This window comes from Micromys minutus (genome assembly GCF_963924665.1).
Source record: "Micromys minutus genome assembly, chromosome: 32".
NCBI classification, from domain to species: Eukaryota; Metazoa; Chordata; class Mammalia; order Rodentia; family Muridae; genus Micromys; species Micromys minutus.
In genome coordinates this window covers 13,164,145-13,180,354 of record NC_137967.1, presented here as the reverse complement: position 1 = coordinate 13,180,354, position 16,210 = coordinate 13,164,145, and the positions used below count along the sequence as shown (strand labels likewise).

Genomic DNA, 16,210 nt, shown 5'->3' with positions numbered 1-16,210 from the left:
CAGAGTTGTCCTGGCTTGCAAAGAATCTGTGTTCCATCTGATGAGTACCTCTCCTTCATTGATACCATTCTGCTCCTTTCCCTACTAAATGAGGCTTTGGGTGGTGCCACGCACAAGGCTAATCCAATGGTGTTTTGGGTCAGATATTTGTGCCAGCATAATGTTAGTGATCTCCCCAAAACGGACAGGAGCAAATCAGATGTAACTCACCACAGTGTTGTGAATTTATTTTAGATACCTCTTTCTCTGCTCATGCACCACTTTGACAAGGGACAGTTCTGGGTGGTTGTCAGCCCTGAGTGTCTATGGAGAAAAGCACTATTGTGAGAATCAGTCAGGGTGTATGTGTGCAAGCATCTAATTGGAAAGCTGCTGGAACCTATAACACAATGAGCTAATGTTAGACACCATATCATAAAGGAATTTCTGCTCTCCTCTGCATTATGGTCATTAGAAAGTGCATGGGCTTGTAACATGGGGATGAATGTTTGTTGAGAAAATAACCTGGGAACACTGTTCTTGTTGAAGGTGTAACATGGTAACCCTTGTATTCTTGCAGTTATCCTAGAGACTGGAGCTAGGCTATGGTTATGTTGGTGGGCAACTTGGAAACTAATGCTACTTACCAGCCTGTTGGTATACAGGTTTTCAAATGTAGGACAGTTCATCTAAAATGGATCTGATCTAAAAGCTTTGGAATCTCCTCTCTTACCACCACCTCTTCCACCTCTAATTAGAATTCCTCTAGCTTCATGAACATGGGTAGAAACAGGACTATGTTTTATGATGTGACTGATGCATGATTAGGGGCCCATCATTGGGAAACAGGAGTTAATCTTGAAGCTGAATTCTACTCCTACAGGCTATGGTCATCTTCAAGTGCAAATCGATGTGTGGTTGAACATGCTGTCACTCTATTCTACAGGGACCCCTTTAGTGAAGCCCTTGTGACTAGCACCCAATTTCTGCTTTAAGGTTGGTGGAGACCTAGAGGTAGACATGATTTTTGGAAAGCATAATGTTTCCCAAATCGATGTGTGAGCTGTTCGACACCCTCAAAATTCTTTAATAATTAGGAGTCATCTGCGTTTGTTATAACTTCTGTCAAGAGGTATACGGATTTGGGTATAGAGTGAAGGGGAGTAGAGTTATCATGTCATCCCTAAGTTTCTGTGTTCCATTTAATTAAGTTCTTTTTTAGAGTTTGTTTTTTTTCTCTACCTGTCCTGAGCTCTGATGTTTGTTATTAAAGTGAAGTTTTTCTCTGTATTTAAACAGCTGAGGAAATTTTATTCGGTATTAAAAATTACAGATTTAGTGACAACATATAAATAAATATTCTTTTTCTTTTTTGTTTTTTTAAACTTTATTTTAAAAAACAAAGATAAAAGAAAAAAATTTATACATTTTTGCATAATTGTATACAAATACCTTTTTGAAATTGCATTGCTTGGCTTTTTTTTTCTTTTTTTTAAGTTTGACACTGTGCATTAAGGTCTTACTAGTTACAATGAGCAAATGTACATGTAAAACAGGATGTAACCCGGAATTAGTCAACGTTTTCTTGGTGTGTAAGGATTGAGAATAATGGGGTTTTTGTTTTTTTTTTTTTTTTTTGTTTGTTTGTTTTCTTTCTTTTTTTTTTTTTTTCTTGAACTTCACCCAGTCTGTGAGTTGTTTCTGGGGCAGTCCGAGCCTCTGGGGTTAGCATCCCACTGTCAGTGACTGCATATTTTGTCTGTGCTTTTGTGATTGTGTTATCTCACTAAGGATGATATTCTCTAGCTGCAACCATTTTCATAAGAATTTGGTTAAGTCATTGTTTCTGATAGCTGAGTAGTACTCTACTGTGTAAATGTACCACAAGTTTTGTTCCATTCATCTACTGAAGGACATCTGGGTTCTTTCCAGCTTCTGGCTATTATAAATAGAGCTGCTATGAACATTGTGGTACATGTATCTTTGTTGTATATTGGAGTGTCTCTGGGTTATATGCCCAGAAGTGGAATAGCTGGATCTTCAGGTAGTACTATGTCCAATTTTCTGAGGAATGGCCAGACTGATTTCCAGAGTGGTTGTATCAGTTTACAACCCCACCAAGAGTAGAGAAGTGTTCCTCTTTCTCCACAACCGTGACAACATCTGCTGTCATCTTTTTTTCTTCTTTATTGTTACAGTAGGAATGTATTCTTAACATCCTGACCCTCTCAAGTCCACTTCAGAAATACATTTGTGTTCACAGGAGAATGTACATTGTTGGTGCTAGCATGTGTATGTGTGATTAAATTTTAGTGGTGTGGAATCATTCATTTTTATTTTCATGTGTGTAGTTAACAGCCTTGTACTGAACTTTCCCATCTGCTGCATTGAGCCAGGTTTGCTTTTAGACTTTTTTTCACTATGTAAAATCTAACAGCATACATTAGATCTATCTGCAACTCACCCTGTAGCCTATGCAAACCTGTATGTTTCAGTAATTTTTCTGCCTTAAGACAGTGTTATATAATACTCTGCTCACTTTGTTTAGATCTCCATGAAGACAATAAAATGAAATGACACCTGGTAGGAAGCCACTGACAATCTCACTGCAGAGATCTTGAGCCAGAGATCTTGAGGCATAGAGGCCAAGAAACTTAGGAAACTAAGGCAAGGGGATCACTGAGCTGAAGGTCATCTGGGACAAGCAAATCCCAGATCCAGGTGTGGTAGCACACACCTTTAATCTGGGACACACCTTCAGTTGGAGACCTATATAAGGACTTTGGAATAAGGAAGGCTCACTCTCAGCCTGCCTGCCTGCCTGCCTGCCTACAGGGAGTATTCCTGCCTGCCTGCCTACAGGGACTATTCCTGCCTGCCTAGTGGAGCTCTGACTACTTGCCCTGTGGGATTGAGCATCTGCTATATCTTTGACTTCGCAGCTGCTGCCGGACATTTTCAGGGATTGCACTACAGACTGTAAGTCTCCCATAAGTACCTCCTTGCTACATAGAGACTATTCATAAATTCTGTGACTCTAGAGAACCCTGACTAATACAAAGTGCTACACTATAAGAAAACCAGAAACCTCACCTAACCTGGACTCCTGGGATCTGTCAGACACTGAGTATCTATTAGGCAGCATGCACAAAGGAAATGAGCTCCCAAACAAAGGACTCCACAACAGAACAGCTGAAGCTAATATTTGAGAGAATTTTTGAATAAGAATGTCGGAAAGTCTTGTGGGTTAGAGGGATGATAAAATCCTATTAGAGATATAGGAGCGGCAGAGGATGAGATGTGGGAGGTAGGTTAAACAGGGGGAGCAGGGTTGAGTATGGTCTGGTAAAAGCTTTAAGAATAAAAAAAATTATGAATACTCATTTTCCTGCCAGGAGATTAAATCATACTAGACACACCCTATCTCATTCAAGCACACTCAGTTAATGCCCAAGACCTAACTGTCAGCTCAGGTTCTCTAATTTTACCAGAGGAATCTGATAAATAGGCTGAAAAGTAATACGGAAGAATAAAACCATGCCAGGACTCAGAGTTTGAGAAATATCATGGATGCGTTTCAATCATGACCATAATCCCATGGTTTATACATTTGCAATTGAGGATCGGATTGACTACAGGGAAGTCTAAACAGGATAAAATGGGGAAAGAATTCATGTTCCTATGAGGTAGCTTATTGGCCTGAGAGGTGTGGCTAGGAAGAGAATGTGTAATGGTGAAAGAGTATTAAAGGAAGGGATTGGCTATAACAGACAGTCTGAGACTTGGAGTTTCAAGAGAGTAACTAGAATGCTGAGAATAAAACTTCTGAGAGCAGTGTCCAAAACAGGGAAGTCATTTATTCTCATCCTTTGCTGGACAGCATCCGTTTAATCTTAATTTGTTTTTGTATGTGGGTGTTTCTTTGCTTGCTTCCTTGCTTGATTTCTTAACCTGGTTATTTTGAAGCAGGAAACTTCATTTAGCCCAAGTTAGCCAGAAATCCATAGGTGGTCAAGTGTCATGAGACACTGAATATTCAGTCTCTACCTCCTTAGTTCTGAAGCAGCCTTTCCCTGCTGGTTTACAGTGGGCTATGAAGGAAATATTCAAGGACTCGGGCACACTGAAGAACTTGATTTATTCTTATATACTCTAATCTACCTTAAAATTTTAATTCAAAGTGAATATAGAATTATAAAATGACAAGTAAGAAAATTGTATGTAGAGGACTCTTGGGTATGAGTTCAAGGAAACTTCAAACAATCAGAGCATTCAGATTTCTGTTTTATTTGTTGATTGGTTTTTTATTTACTAACACCTGCTCAATTCTCCTCCCATTTACCATATTCCAAAGGCTTTCTTCCACTCCTTTTGCCTTTTTGTTTTTAGAATGGGTGTGCCATCTGTGTATCTCCCCATTCTGGTACATAAAGTCTGAATGATTAGGTGTTTCCTTCCCTACTGTAATCCTACAAGGCAGAAGACTTGTCCCACGCACAGGCTATGGCTTTTGGATAGACACTTTCTCTGTTTGTTTTGGCCCATGTGCAACCAAGCTGCATCAAGGGTACATTGTGTGGGGGAGCCCTGGGTCTACTCATTCCATCTTCTTTTGATGATGGTTCAGTCTCTGAGATATCCATTGCTTATATTACTTGACTGTGATGTTTTTCCTGTGTAGCTTCTATTCTTTTTGGGAGCTTGTAGTGATCTACAGACCTGCTGAGGGGTGAAGAAGATTGCATTTAGAAAGGGGATACAAGGCCCACGGGGCACATTGGTATGCCTGGCAGGACTAAATGAACCAGGAAAACTGTAGGGAATAAAAGGTGGTCTGTATGGTTCAGGCTCAGCAGATATGAGGAAGGTGGATAGAAAGATTCTGGAAAGAATAAAAAAAATCCTTCAATAACAAGCTGCTCAGGCCTAATATATTCACTCTCTTAAAGAACAGAATTCAACATTGCTCCTACTTCTAAACCTTAAAGAAGTAAAATTTGTATCTATTTCATGAAATACGTTGCTCCATTGATGGTAGAATATGCTTAATGTTTTCACACAAATTGGTCTGAATTATATCTGAAGCTCTTCTTTGTGAGAAGAGTAGAAATCACAGGTTAAATTGGATCAGATTGGGCAAAGTAATAGGGAAGGTCTGTTGAAATGGGCCCTCTTCTAATTGCAGGAGGAACTTGAATAAACTATGGAAATGAGAGAGACAGAAACCATGTCACCAGATATCAAAATATTTCAATGTCACCAGACCAGTAATTGAGACCCTGTCTGGTGTATGTGATTAGTGCGGTTTGTCAGCTTGAAGAGATGGGCTAAAATAAACTTAAATGGATTATTTCCATTTTTTAGATATTCCTAGAGCATCTGCATCTCTAAAAGCCATGATGAACTTGAAAAACCCACCCACACTCCAGCTACTGGCAAGAAGAAGCCTGCTGAAAGATGAAGCCTTGACCATCTCTGCTCTGCCACACCTGCCCAAGCAAAATTTTCCACCACTGTTCAAAGATGCATTCAATAGCAAACAACTTAACCTCCTTAGGCACATGGTGGCAGCATGGCCCTTCCCATGCCTTCCTCTGGGAGGTCTGGGACAATCTCTTAGCCTTAAAGTCCTGAAAGCTGTGCTAAATGGCCTTGACATGCTGATGACAAAGAAGAATAGACCTAGGTAAGTTAGACCAAGATAGCCTGGAGGAATGTATGTGGATGGACTGGTGAATCGAGTAACCACAGTGGTTTCAAGGTTAATTGGAGGCTTTTGATTTTGTGGCTCAGTGTCTTCAAGAATAAAAAAAAAAAATCAGTCCAGTATTGTGTCTAGCATTGCTTAGAGCAGAAAGGGTACATATACATTGAGTCAGTCCATGCTTTTTTGCCTGTCACTAAAATTGGAAGATTTGTCCAAGGAATAGACTGAAGGGAAGATGAATTGTGAGGTCATGCAGATTACAAATTGTATCTCCTCATCTAGATGTCCTTCTGTTTTACCCACAGGAGTTGGAAGCTACAAGAGCTTGATTTAAGAGATGTCTACCATGACTTCTGGAATGGCTGTGCTGGAATGCAGCATGTTGTCTGCTCTCCGGATGTCATCTGCATGAGCAAGCCAGCGCAGAATTGCCCCATTCCTGAGGAGAAAGGTGCCCTGACTATATTGTTAAACCTTTCCATCTTGTCCCACAGGCCCTCCAAATACCTAAGGTATTTTTATCATTGGGCCAAGCAGCGAAAAGATGTGATCCGTGTGATCTCTCCAAAGTTGACTTTTCATGCCGTTCCTGCATATGACCCCCTGTATTTGTTGGAGGTTTTTGATCCAAGCTCAATCCAGGAACTGGAAATCAAAACATGCTGGGATATGCCTACCCTTATAAGGCTAGCCCCAGGCCTGGGCCAGATGAAAAGCCTCGAGAAACTCATTTTCAAAGAAATCTCTGTACCTTTGGTATGGCGTTGGACCAAAGAGATTATAGCCTGGTCTCATTCAAAGATTCTTCCCCACTTCTCCAAACTGCATAAGCTCCAGCATCTCTATTTGAATGGAGTCTGCTTCGTGGAGGACAGCCTAGAACAAGTGCTGGGGTAAGAAAGGACAGAGATCTTTATCCATTAGTGAGAAAAGAACCTTTTGTTTGTTGTTGTTGTTGTTGTTGTTGTTGTAGTTTTTGTTCTGGTTTGCATTAAGTATTAGTGTATACAGTGATTTCCCAGCCATTTTTAATGTTACATAGATGTGAGCATAGATTGATTACTAGAGAAATTCATGCTGCTGTGACACCATGACTAGTCACCTTAGTAAATTTAGACTGTCATATGCTTACATGATTTACAGTAGGTGTCTTGAGAAACCCAGATGAAGGGAAAATAAATGTACAGAGTGTGTGAGACCTTACAGGACCTATAATCTCATGTCAACACTTACCTCAACTATGGAAGCAGGTTCCATCTGCCTCTGTCTTTCCGTGGTTCAAAGGAAATATAGGCACATGAAGGGGTTTAATAGATGACATATGAGTGGATGCTTGTGGTCAAAATGATGTCTCATGTTCAAAAGAGTGGATATGTGTGGAAGCTGGAACCTGTTGAATTAAATGTTGGCAGACCTGGGAATGTTCCTAAGTGGTTCGCAGTGTTCCTGTTGGGTTTCCCTCCATACAGTATGTGTCCCCCCATATGTTTTCTGCTTACTAGTTCAGAGGGCACTGTAGAGCTTAGGCAGTAGCAGCCATAGGTATTGTTAGGTCTCCCATAGGGAGCACCAAAGGCTTGACCAAAATAATAACTTGAAAATGACCTTGGGCCAGTGTTCGCTCTGCTACTTTGAAGTTACAGACTTTCTCTTCAAATAAATATTGAAGTTGACTAAAGTAACTTTCTCTCTCATTTCTCTCTCTAGGTGCTTGGAGAGTCCATTAGAGACCCTTGCTATAACAGACTGCCTTTTGTCACTCTCAGATATGGAGTATTTGTCCCAGTGTCCATGCATCCATCAGCTCAAACACCTGGACCTGAGTAGTGTCACATTTAATAATTTAGGTCATCCGTTTCTAGGAAGCCTACTAGAAAGACTGAAAGCTACCCTACAGACATTAAAATTGAAGCGTTGTGATATCATGGACTTCCAAATCAGTGCTTTCCTCCCTGGGCTCAGCCAGTGTTCTCAGCTCACTGAAGTCAATTTTCTGAAGAACTTCTTATCCATGGGCAGCCTGAAGAAGCTGTTGCAGCATACAGCCAACCTCACACAGCTGACCCTGGAGAAGTACCCTGCCCCTGACGAGGTCTATGATGACATTGGTGATGTTATTCCACAGAGATTTGTCCAACTTTGTTCTGAGCTTATGGACACACTGAAGGAAATAAGGCAGCCAAAACAGGTCTACTTTGTGAGTAAGAGATGTTTAGATTGTCGTAAATACTTTATCTATGATTTGAAGGCCAGACTGTGTGACTGTTGGGAAGAAATATGAAGAGAGCATTTCTGGCCTCTTATTAATGGAAGGTAGGCCTCATGTGATTCATTAGAGGCATCCACCATGTGCATTCAGGACTTTTTGGATGTATATGGGTAGAGGATTATTTCTTTCTATTTGATCTCCAATCAACTTCTTCTGACTTAATGGAGACCTCTTGATACTGAGTACTATGAACTTAATTTCATCCTATTGTGTATAGCACACACACCCTAGGACAGCAGTGATATTTGACAATTTGACAGCCTGCATCCCACCAACTTCACGTATGAGAGACCATAGGGAATGTGAAGGAAGGAAAGGGACACGACATCACGAAGAGGATAATGGACTGGTTTAGGAGGGCTCTGTGTCATTTGTCCTCTGGATGACATCCACTTTTGGCTGCCCCTCACATACTGTTCTGTACAGTATACATATAATTGTTTTTGAAGTAGAAGATTGGCTGAAACCATAAGTACTGTATGAGGCTCCTATCCCTGTTATTTTGTATCTATCTGTTAATTGGAAGGCTCTGAAGCCTTATATTATCATCTGTAATCATGTAGCATTATACTTTCTCATAGGTTCCAATAAATCACTTTTGAATGAGAACATGCTTTGTTTTATCTTTGCTGAATACTCTTATGTGAAACTTGTTCATTGAACATATCCTAAACCGATAGAATTGGGTACCCTTATCTCTTCCCCCTCCTCCTCCTAGAGTTTTCAGAGTCCTTTAAACCTTACCATGTTATTTCCTTGCAGAAACTTTATAATATTATGCTTCAAGAGACCCTATTAAAATGCTGTATGGATTCCATTAGTGACATGAACCAGTGTTTAAGAATGGTTGCTACTCACCTTGAGGAGAGCTGTTGTATTGCCAGTGCACATGTTGAATTGTGTAGTGGCTATTTCTGTTTGTCCAGTTGACTATATCTGGAATAAACCACAATCCATATTTGGGAGACCCATCTTTGATCCTGATCTTGACACATAGTGGCTATGAATCTTAGGACACTAAGGGGAGGAGATCACTGAGCTCAAGCTCATTTGGGACAAAGCAAGTCTAAGATCCAAGTGTGGTGCTAAACACCTTTAATCTGGGACAAACCTTCAGGTGGAGACCTACTTGAGGACATCAGAAGAAGGAGGGCTGGCTCTCTTTGCCTTTTTGCCTTCTCATACCAAGATTCTGCTATATCTGGAAAATGTTTTTGTGGATTTTAGGATGTTCTCCATAAGGAAAGAATACTTTTGGGGGTTTTAGAATGCAGAATTCAAGGTTTTACTCTTGAGAAATGGCAGCTCATTCTCAGAACTCTCTTCCCAGTTCCTGCCATCTGGAGTGTCTGGGGAGACAAAGCTTCCAGGGCAGGTTTTCTTCTTACTTTCTGTTTCTCTGTCTTTCTCTCTCTATCACTTAGGTTTTTTCCTTCTCCCAGCTCCTTTCCCTCTTTCTTCTTCTTCTCTTCCTCCTCTCAACTATTCAACTCCCTCACTGTGTTCATGTGTCTGTGTGCACTCGCCAGTTTGTGTGAGTGTTAGGGATGTATCTCTGGCTGTTTGGAATCACTGTGGTGCGAAGTTTAGCTTCCAAGTCATAAGATCCACAAGCAATATGAGCATGGGGATTAAAGGTATACACTAATACATATTGCAGAATAGATGTTGCCTAGGCCACTTTAATTCCTGGGTGCTGGATCAGAACTATGAAACAGGAAAGTAAAGAAAGAATGTGTAAAAGTCCCCAAGGTGGAAGCCAACGTTTTTTTGGGGATGTCAATGAGTAGGTATGTTTGAAGCTTATCAACATTCTGAGACATAATTGGGTTAGAAACTAATTACTTTTGAAAAAATTGAAAAATTGGATGATTTCTATGCTAAGTGCAGATATTTCACTTCTGAGCCTTGTTCCCAGAAATGTCTCATTACACCACAAGCATGCATCCTAACAATATTCTGAGCATGTTTATTTCTATTAGTAATTGAAAACAACCTAGATTTTCCTCAGGTAAAATGGATAAGCAAAATTTTGTACATCCATAAAATAGACTAATATCCAGCAAATAGTCATTGATACCAGGAATTTTGAAAGTAAAAGTATTCAAGTGTAAAGCATGATAGTGAGTGAGGTAAGCCAGACACTGAATGGCATCACTATGTAGGCAGGTTGGAATTTATTATATAAACTACATAACTAGGGTGGCCTTGAATTCACACATCAACCAACCCCCTGATTGGTCCAATCGGAATGCCTATGATGCTGCTCTACACTGAACAGTCGAAACAAAAAGAAATAAAGACAAAGTCAGAAAATGCAATAACTGCATCAGATGTTAGGGATAGCTACACCATTTACACTGTCACCTAAGAAATAGTCATACTACACTATGAGATAACAGAGAATTGGAAATAGCTCTTCTGTTCCAGGTGCCAGCCAATATGCCTGCAAAACTAATAGGTTAGTCCTAAAGAAAAGCCAACACCTTTGAGATCCACACACAAACATTCTCATCCCAGTCACAGTTTCTTAGGTCCAACTGCAAATGCAAGTCTGCATATAATATTGTCCTTTCTGAACAAAATAAAACCATGATACAGCTGACACTGGCTACTGGACACCTTTCTGAGGAGTGAAGCCATGAAGTCATAGCCCTCTTCATAGAACTGTTCCTTTATGGAGTATTTTTTTCCTATTTTATCAAACAATAATATTGAAAAATGGAGTGTTATTATCATTGTTATTTAGATTTATTTTATTTTGTATGTCTTTTTTCGTGTGTATGGATGTGTGAGTGTGTTTTGTGTGTGTCTACAGAAGAGAGCATTGTTCCTGTGGAACTAGAGGTAGCCAGATGAGTAGTAGGATTTGTAACTGGGTCTTATACATGAGCAGTAAGTTCTATTAAACTCCAAGAAATTTCTCAACCCTATTGATATTAAAGGCAAGTAAGTTTTTTTCATTTGTTTTGTGTTTGTCTCTCTGTGTGTGTCTTTTCTCTCTTTAACTATGTGACTCTAACTTGAGTAATTAGGCTATGCATAGAGTTTATGTACCCAGTATGCCATCTGATTGGATCAGTATTTGAGACAGCTTTGCATTTACCAAGGCTGGCCTCTTACCATGAAGCTCAGGCACTTCTCAATCTTCTCCTCCTCTACCTTTCCCATCCCAAGTGTTGGGGTACAGGCAAGTGCCACCATATCTGGTATTTCTGATACAGTAGGGTTTATTTTGTTTATTGTTTTTTGTTTTGTTTGTTTTTCTTCTCAGAAAGGAAAACAGACTAAATCCTTTCCCTGGCTTCATCCTTCATTTGGATTTAAGGAATTGCCCACTCCCTGAGAAGCGTCAGGTTTGGGGGCCTGAATTATCAAACATTTTGAAATTAACTTGAATTTTATTCTTGAATATTTTGTTTCCCTTTTAGTTTTTTAACACAAGGCAAACAAAACCTCCTGACCAGGTTTTCCTGGTTGAGATTCAAATGTTTCCTCAGCTATAGCAATTTATGTGGAGAGTTCCAGCTGTGAAGGGGAGGCTGAGTAGTAAATTGTTAAAGCTTCAGTAGAGCCAGAGAAGAAACTGTCTGCAAGCCTGAAGTCAGAGTTGTCCTGGCTTGCAAAGAATCTGTGTTCCATCTGATGAGTACCTCTCCTTCATTGATACCATTCTGCTCCTTTCCCTACTAAATGAGGCTTTGGGTGGTGCCACGCACAAGGCTAATCCAATGGTGTTTTGGGTCAGATATTTGTGCCAGCATAATGTTAGTGATCTCCCCAAAACGGACAGGAGCAAATCAGATGTAACTCACCACAGTGTTGTGAATTTATTTTAGATACCTCTTTCTCTGCTCATGCACCACTTTGACAAGGGACAGTTCTGGGTGGTTGTCAGCCCTGAGTGTCTATGGAGAAAAGCACTATTGTGAGAATCAGTCAGGGTGTATGTGTGCAAGCATCTAATTGGAAAGCTGCTGGAACCTATAACACAATGAGCTAATGTTAGACACCATATCATAAAGGAATTTCTGCTCTCCTCTGCATTATGGTCATTAGAAAGTGCATGGGCTTGTAACATGGGGATGAATGTTTGTTGAGAAAATAACCTGGGAACACTGTTCTTGTTGAAGGTGTAACATGGTAACCCTTGTATTCTTGCAGTTATCCTAGAGACTGGAGCTAGGCTATGGTTATGTTGGTGGGCAACTTGGAAACTAATGCTACTTACCAGCCTGTTGGTATACAGGTTTTCAAATGTAGGACAGTTCATCTAAAATGGATCTGATCTAAAAGGTTTGGAATCTCCTCTCTTACCACCACCTCTTCCACCTCTAATTAGAATTCCTCTAGCTTCATGAACATGGGTAGAAACAGGGCTATGTTTTATGATGTGACTGATGCATGATTAGGGGCCCATCATTGGGAAACAGGAGTTAATCTTGAAGCTGAATTCTACTCCTACAGGCTATGGTCATCTTCAAGTGCAAATCGATGTGTGGTTGAACATGCTGTCACTCTATTCTACAGGGACCCCTTTAGTGAAGCCCTTGTGACTAGCACCCAATTTCTGCTTTAAGGTTGGTGGAGACCTAGAGGTAGACATGATTTTTGGAAAGCATAATGTTTCCCAAATCGATGTGTGAGCTGTTCGACACCCTCAAAATTCTTTAATAATTAGGAGTCATCTGCGTTTGTTATAACTTCTGTCAAGAGGTATACGGATTTGGGTATAGAGTGAAGGGGAGTAGAGTTATCATGTCATCCCTAAGTTTCTGTGTTCCATTTAATTAAGTTCTTTTTTAGAGTTTGTTTTTTTTCTCTACCTGTCCTGAGCTCTGATGTTTGTTATTAAAGTGAAGTTTTTCTCTGTATTTAAACAGCTGAGGAAATTTTATTCGGTATTAAAAATTACAGATTTAGTGACAACATATAAATAAATATTCTTTTTCTTTTTTGTTTTTTTAAACTTTATTTTAAAAAACAAAGATAAAAGAAAAAAATTTAAACATTTTTGCATAATTGTATACAAATACCTTTTTGAAATTGCATTGCTTGGCTTTTTTTTTCTTTTTTTTAAGTTTGACACTGTGCATTAAGGTCTTACTAGTTACAATGAGCAAATGTACATGTAAAACAGGATGTAACCCGGAATTAGTCAACGTTTTCTTGGTGTGTAAGGGTTGAGAATAATGGGGTTTTTTTTTTTTTTTTTTTTTGTTTGTTTGTTTTCTTTTCTTTTTTTTTTTTCTTGAACTTCACACAGTCTGTGAGTTGTTTCTGGGGCAGTCCGAGCCTCTGGGGTTAGCATCCCACTGTCAGTGACTGCATATTTTGTCTGTGCTTTTGTGATTGTGTTATCTCACTAAGGATGATATTCTCTAGCTGCAACCATTTTCATAAGAATTTGGTTAAGTCATTGTTTCTGATAGCTGAGTAGTACTCTACTGTGTAAATGTACCACAAGTTTTGTTCCATTCATCTACTGAAGGACATCTGGGTTCTTTCCAGCTTCTGGCTATTATAAATAGAGCTGCTATGAACATTGTGGTACATGTATCTTTGTTGTATATTGGAGTGTCTCTGGGTTATATGCCCAGAAGTGGAATAGCTGGATCTTCAGGTAGTACTATGTCCAATTTTCTGAGGAATGGCCAGACTGATTTCCAGAGTGGTTGTATCAGTTTACAACCCCACCAAGAGTAGAGAAGTGTTCCTCTTTCTCCACAACCGTGACAACATCTGCTGTCATCTTTTTTTCTTCTTTATTGTTACAGTAGGAATGTATTCTTAACATCCTGACCCTCTCAAGTCCACTTCAGAAATACATTTGTGTTCACAGGAGAATGTACATTGTTGGTGCTAGCATGTGTATGTGTGATTAAATTTTAGTGGTGTGGAATCATTCATTTTTATTTTCATGTGTGTAGTTAACAGCCTTGTACTGAACTTTCCCATCTGCTGCATTGAGCCAGGTTTGCTTTTAGACTTTTTTTCACTATGTAAAATCTAACAGCATACATTAGATCTATCTGCAACTCACCCTGTAGCCTATGCAAACCTGTATGTTTCAGTAATTTTTCTGCCTTAAGACAGTGTTATATAATACTCTGCTCACTTTGTTTAGATCTCCATGAAGACAATAAAATGAAATGACACCTGGTAGGAAGCCACTGACAATCTCACTGCAGAGATCTTGAGCCAGAGATCTTGAGGCATAGAGGCCAAGAAACTTAGGAAACTAAGGCAAGGGGATCACTGAGCTGAAGGTCATCTGGGACAAGCAAATCCCAGATCCAGGTGTGGTAGCACACACCTTTAATCTGGGACACACCTTCAGTTGGAGACCTATATAAGGACTTTGGAATAAGGAAGGCTCACTCTCAGCCTGCCTGCCTGCCTGCCTGCCTGCCTACAGGGAGTATTCCTGCCTGCCTGCCTACAGGGACTATTCCTGCCTGCCTAGTGGAGCTCTGACTACTTGCCCTGTGGGATTGAGCATCTGCTATATCTTTGACTTCCCAGCTGCTGCCGGACATTTTCAGGGATTGCACTACAGACTGTAAGTCTCCCATAAGTACCTCCTTCCTACATAGAGACTATTCATAAATTCTGTGACTCTAGAGAACCCTGACTAATACAAAGTGCTACACTATAAGAAAACCAGAAACCTCACCTAACCTGGACTCCTGGGATCTGTCAGACACTGAGTATCTATTAGGCAGCATGCACAAAGGAAATGAGCTCCCAAACAAAGGACTCCACAACAGAACAGCTGAAGCTAATATTTGAGAGAATTTTTGAATAAGAATGTCAGAAAGTCTTGTGGGTTAGAGGGATGATAAAATCCTATTAGAGATATAGGAGGGGCAGAGGATGAGTTGTGGGAGGTAGGTTAAACAGGGGGAGCAGGGTTGAGTATGGTCTGGTTAAAGCTTTAAGAATAAAAAAAATTATGAATACTCATTTTCCTGCCAGGAGATTAAATCATACTAGACACACCCTATCTCATTCAAGCACACTCAGTTAATGCCCAAGACCTAACTGTCAGCTCAGGTTCTCTAATTTTACCAGAGGAATCTGATAAATAGGCTGAAAAGTAATACGGAAGAATAAAACCATGCCAGGACTCAGAGTTTGAGAAATATCATGGATGCGTTTCAATCATGACCATAATCCCATGGTTTATACATTTGCAATTGAGGATCGGATTGACTACAGGGAAGTCTAAACAGGATAAAATGGGGAAAGAATTCATGTTCCTATGAGGTAGCTTATTGGCCTGAGAGGTGTGGCTAGGAAGAGAATGTGTAATGGTGAAAGAGTATTAAAGGAAGGGATTGGCTATAACAGACAGTCTGAGACTTGGAGTTTCAAGAGAGTAACTAGAATGCTGAGAATAAAACTTCTGAGAGCAGTGTCCAAAACAGGGAAGTCATTTATTCTCATCCTTTGCTGGACAGCATCCGTTTAATCTTAATTTGTTTTTGTATGTGGGTGTTTCTTTGCTTGCTTCCTTGCTTGATTTCTTAACCTGGTTATTTTGAAGCAGGAAACTTCATTTAGCCCAAGTTAGCCAGAAATCCATAGGTGGTCAAGTGTCATGAGACACTGAATATTCAGTCTCTACCTCCTTAGTTCTGAAGCAGCCTTTCCCTGCTGGTTTACAGTGGGCTATGAAGGAAATATTCAAGGACTCGGGCACACTGAAGAACTTGATTTATTCTTATATACTCTAATCTACCTTAAAATTTTAATTCAAAGTGAATATAGAATTATAAAATGACAAGTAAGAAAATTGTATGTAGAGGACTCTTGGGTATGAGTTCAAGGAAACTTCAAACAATCAGAGCATTCAGATTTCTGTTTTATTTGTTGATTGGTTTTTTATTTACTAACACCTGCTCAATTCTCCTCCCATTTACCATATTCCAAAGGCTTTCTTCCACTCCTTTTGCCTTTTTGTTTTTAGAATGGGTGTGCCATCTGTGTATCTCCCCATTCTGGTACATAAAGTCTGAATGATTAGGTGTTTCCTTCCCTACTGTAATCCTACAAGGCAGAAGACTTGTCCCACACACAGGCTATGGCTTTTGGATAGACACTTTCTCTGTTTGTTTTGGCCCATGTGCAACCAAGCTGCATCAAGGGTACATTGTGTGGGGGAGCCCTGGGTCTACTCATTCCATCTTCTTTTGATGATGGTTCAGTCTCTGAGATATCCATTGCTTATATTACTTGACTGTGATGTTTTT

At 39.9% G+C, this 16,210-nt stretch overlaps 1 protein-coding gene across 1 annotated transcript; it reads left to right on the top strand.

Annotated features, from left to right (window-relative positions):
• Positions 1–5,636: 5,636 nt before the first annotated feature.
• On the top strand, positions 5,637–7,967 carry LOC308413304 (PRAME family member 12-like; the record flags this gene model as incomplete). The annotated part of the gene is made up of 3 exons (XM_080908229.1): positions 5,637–5,665; positions 5,992–6,579; positions 7,394–7,967. The coding sequence occupies 3 exons, from the start codon at positions 5,637–5,639 to the stop codon at positions 7,965–7,967; spliced, it is 1,191 nt and encodes a 396-aa protein (XP_080764355.1).
• Positions 7,968–16,210: the final 8,243 nt, after the last annotated feature.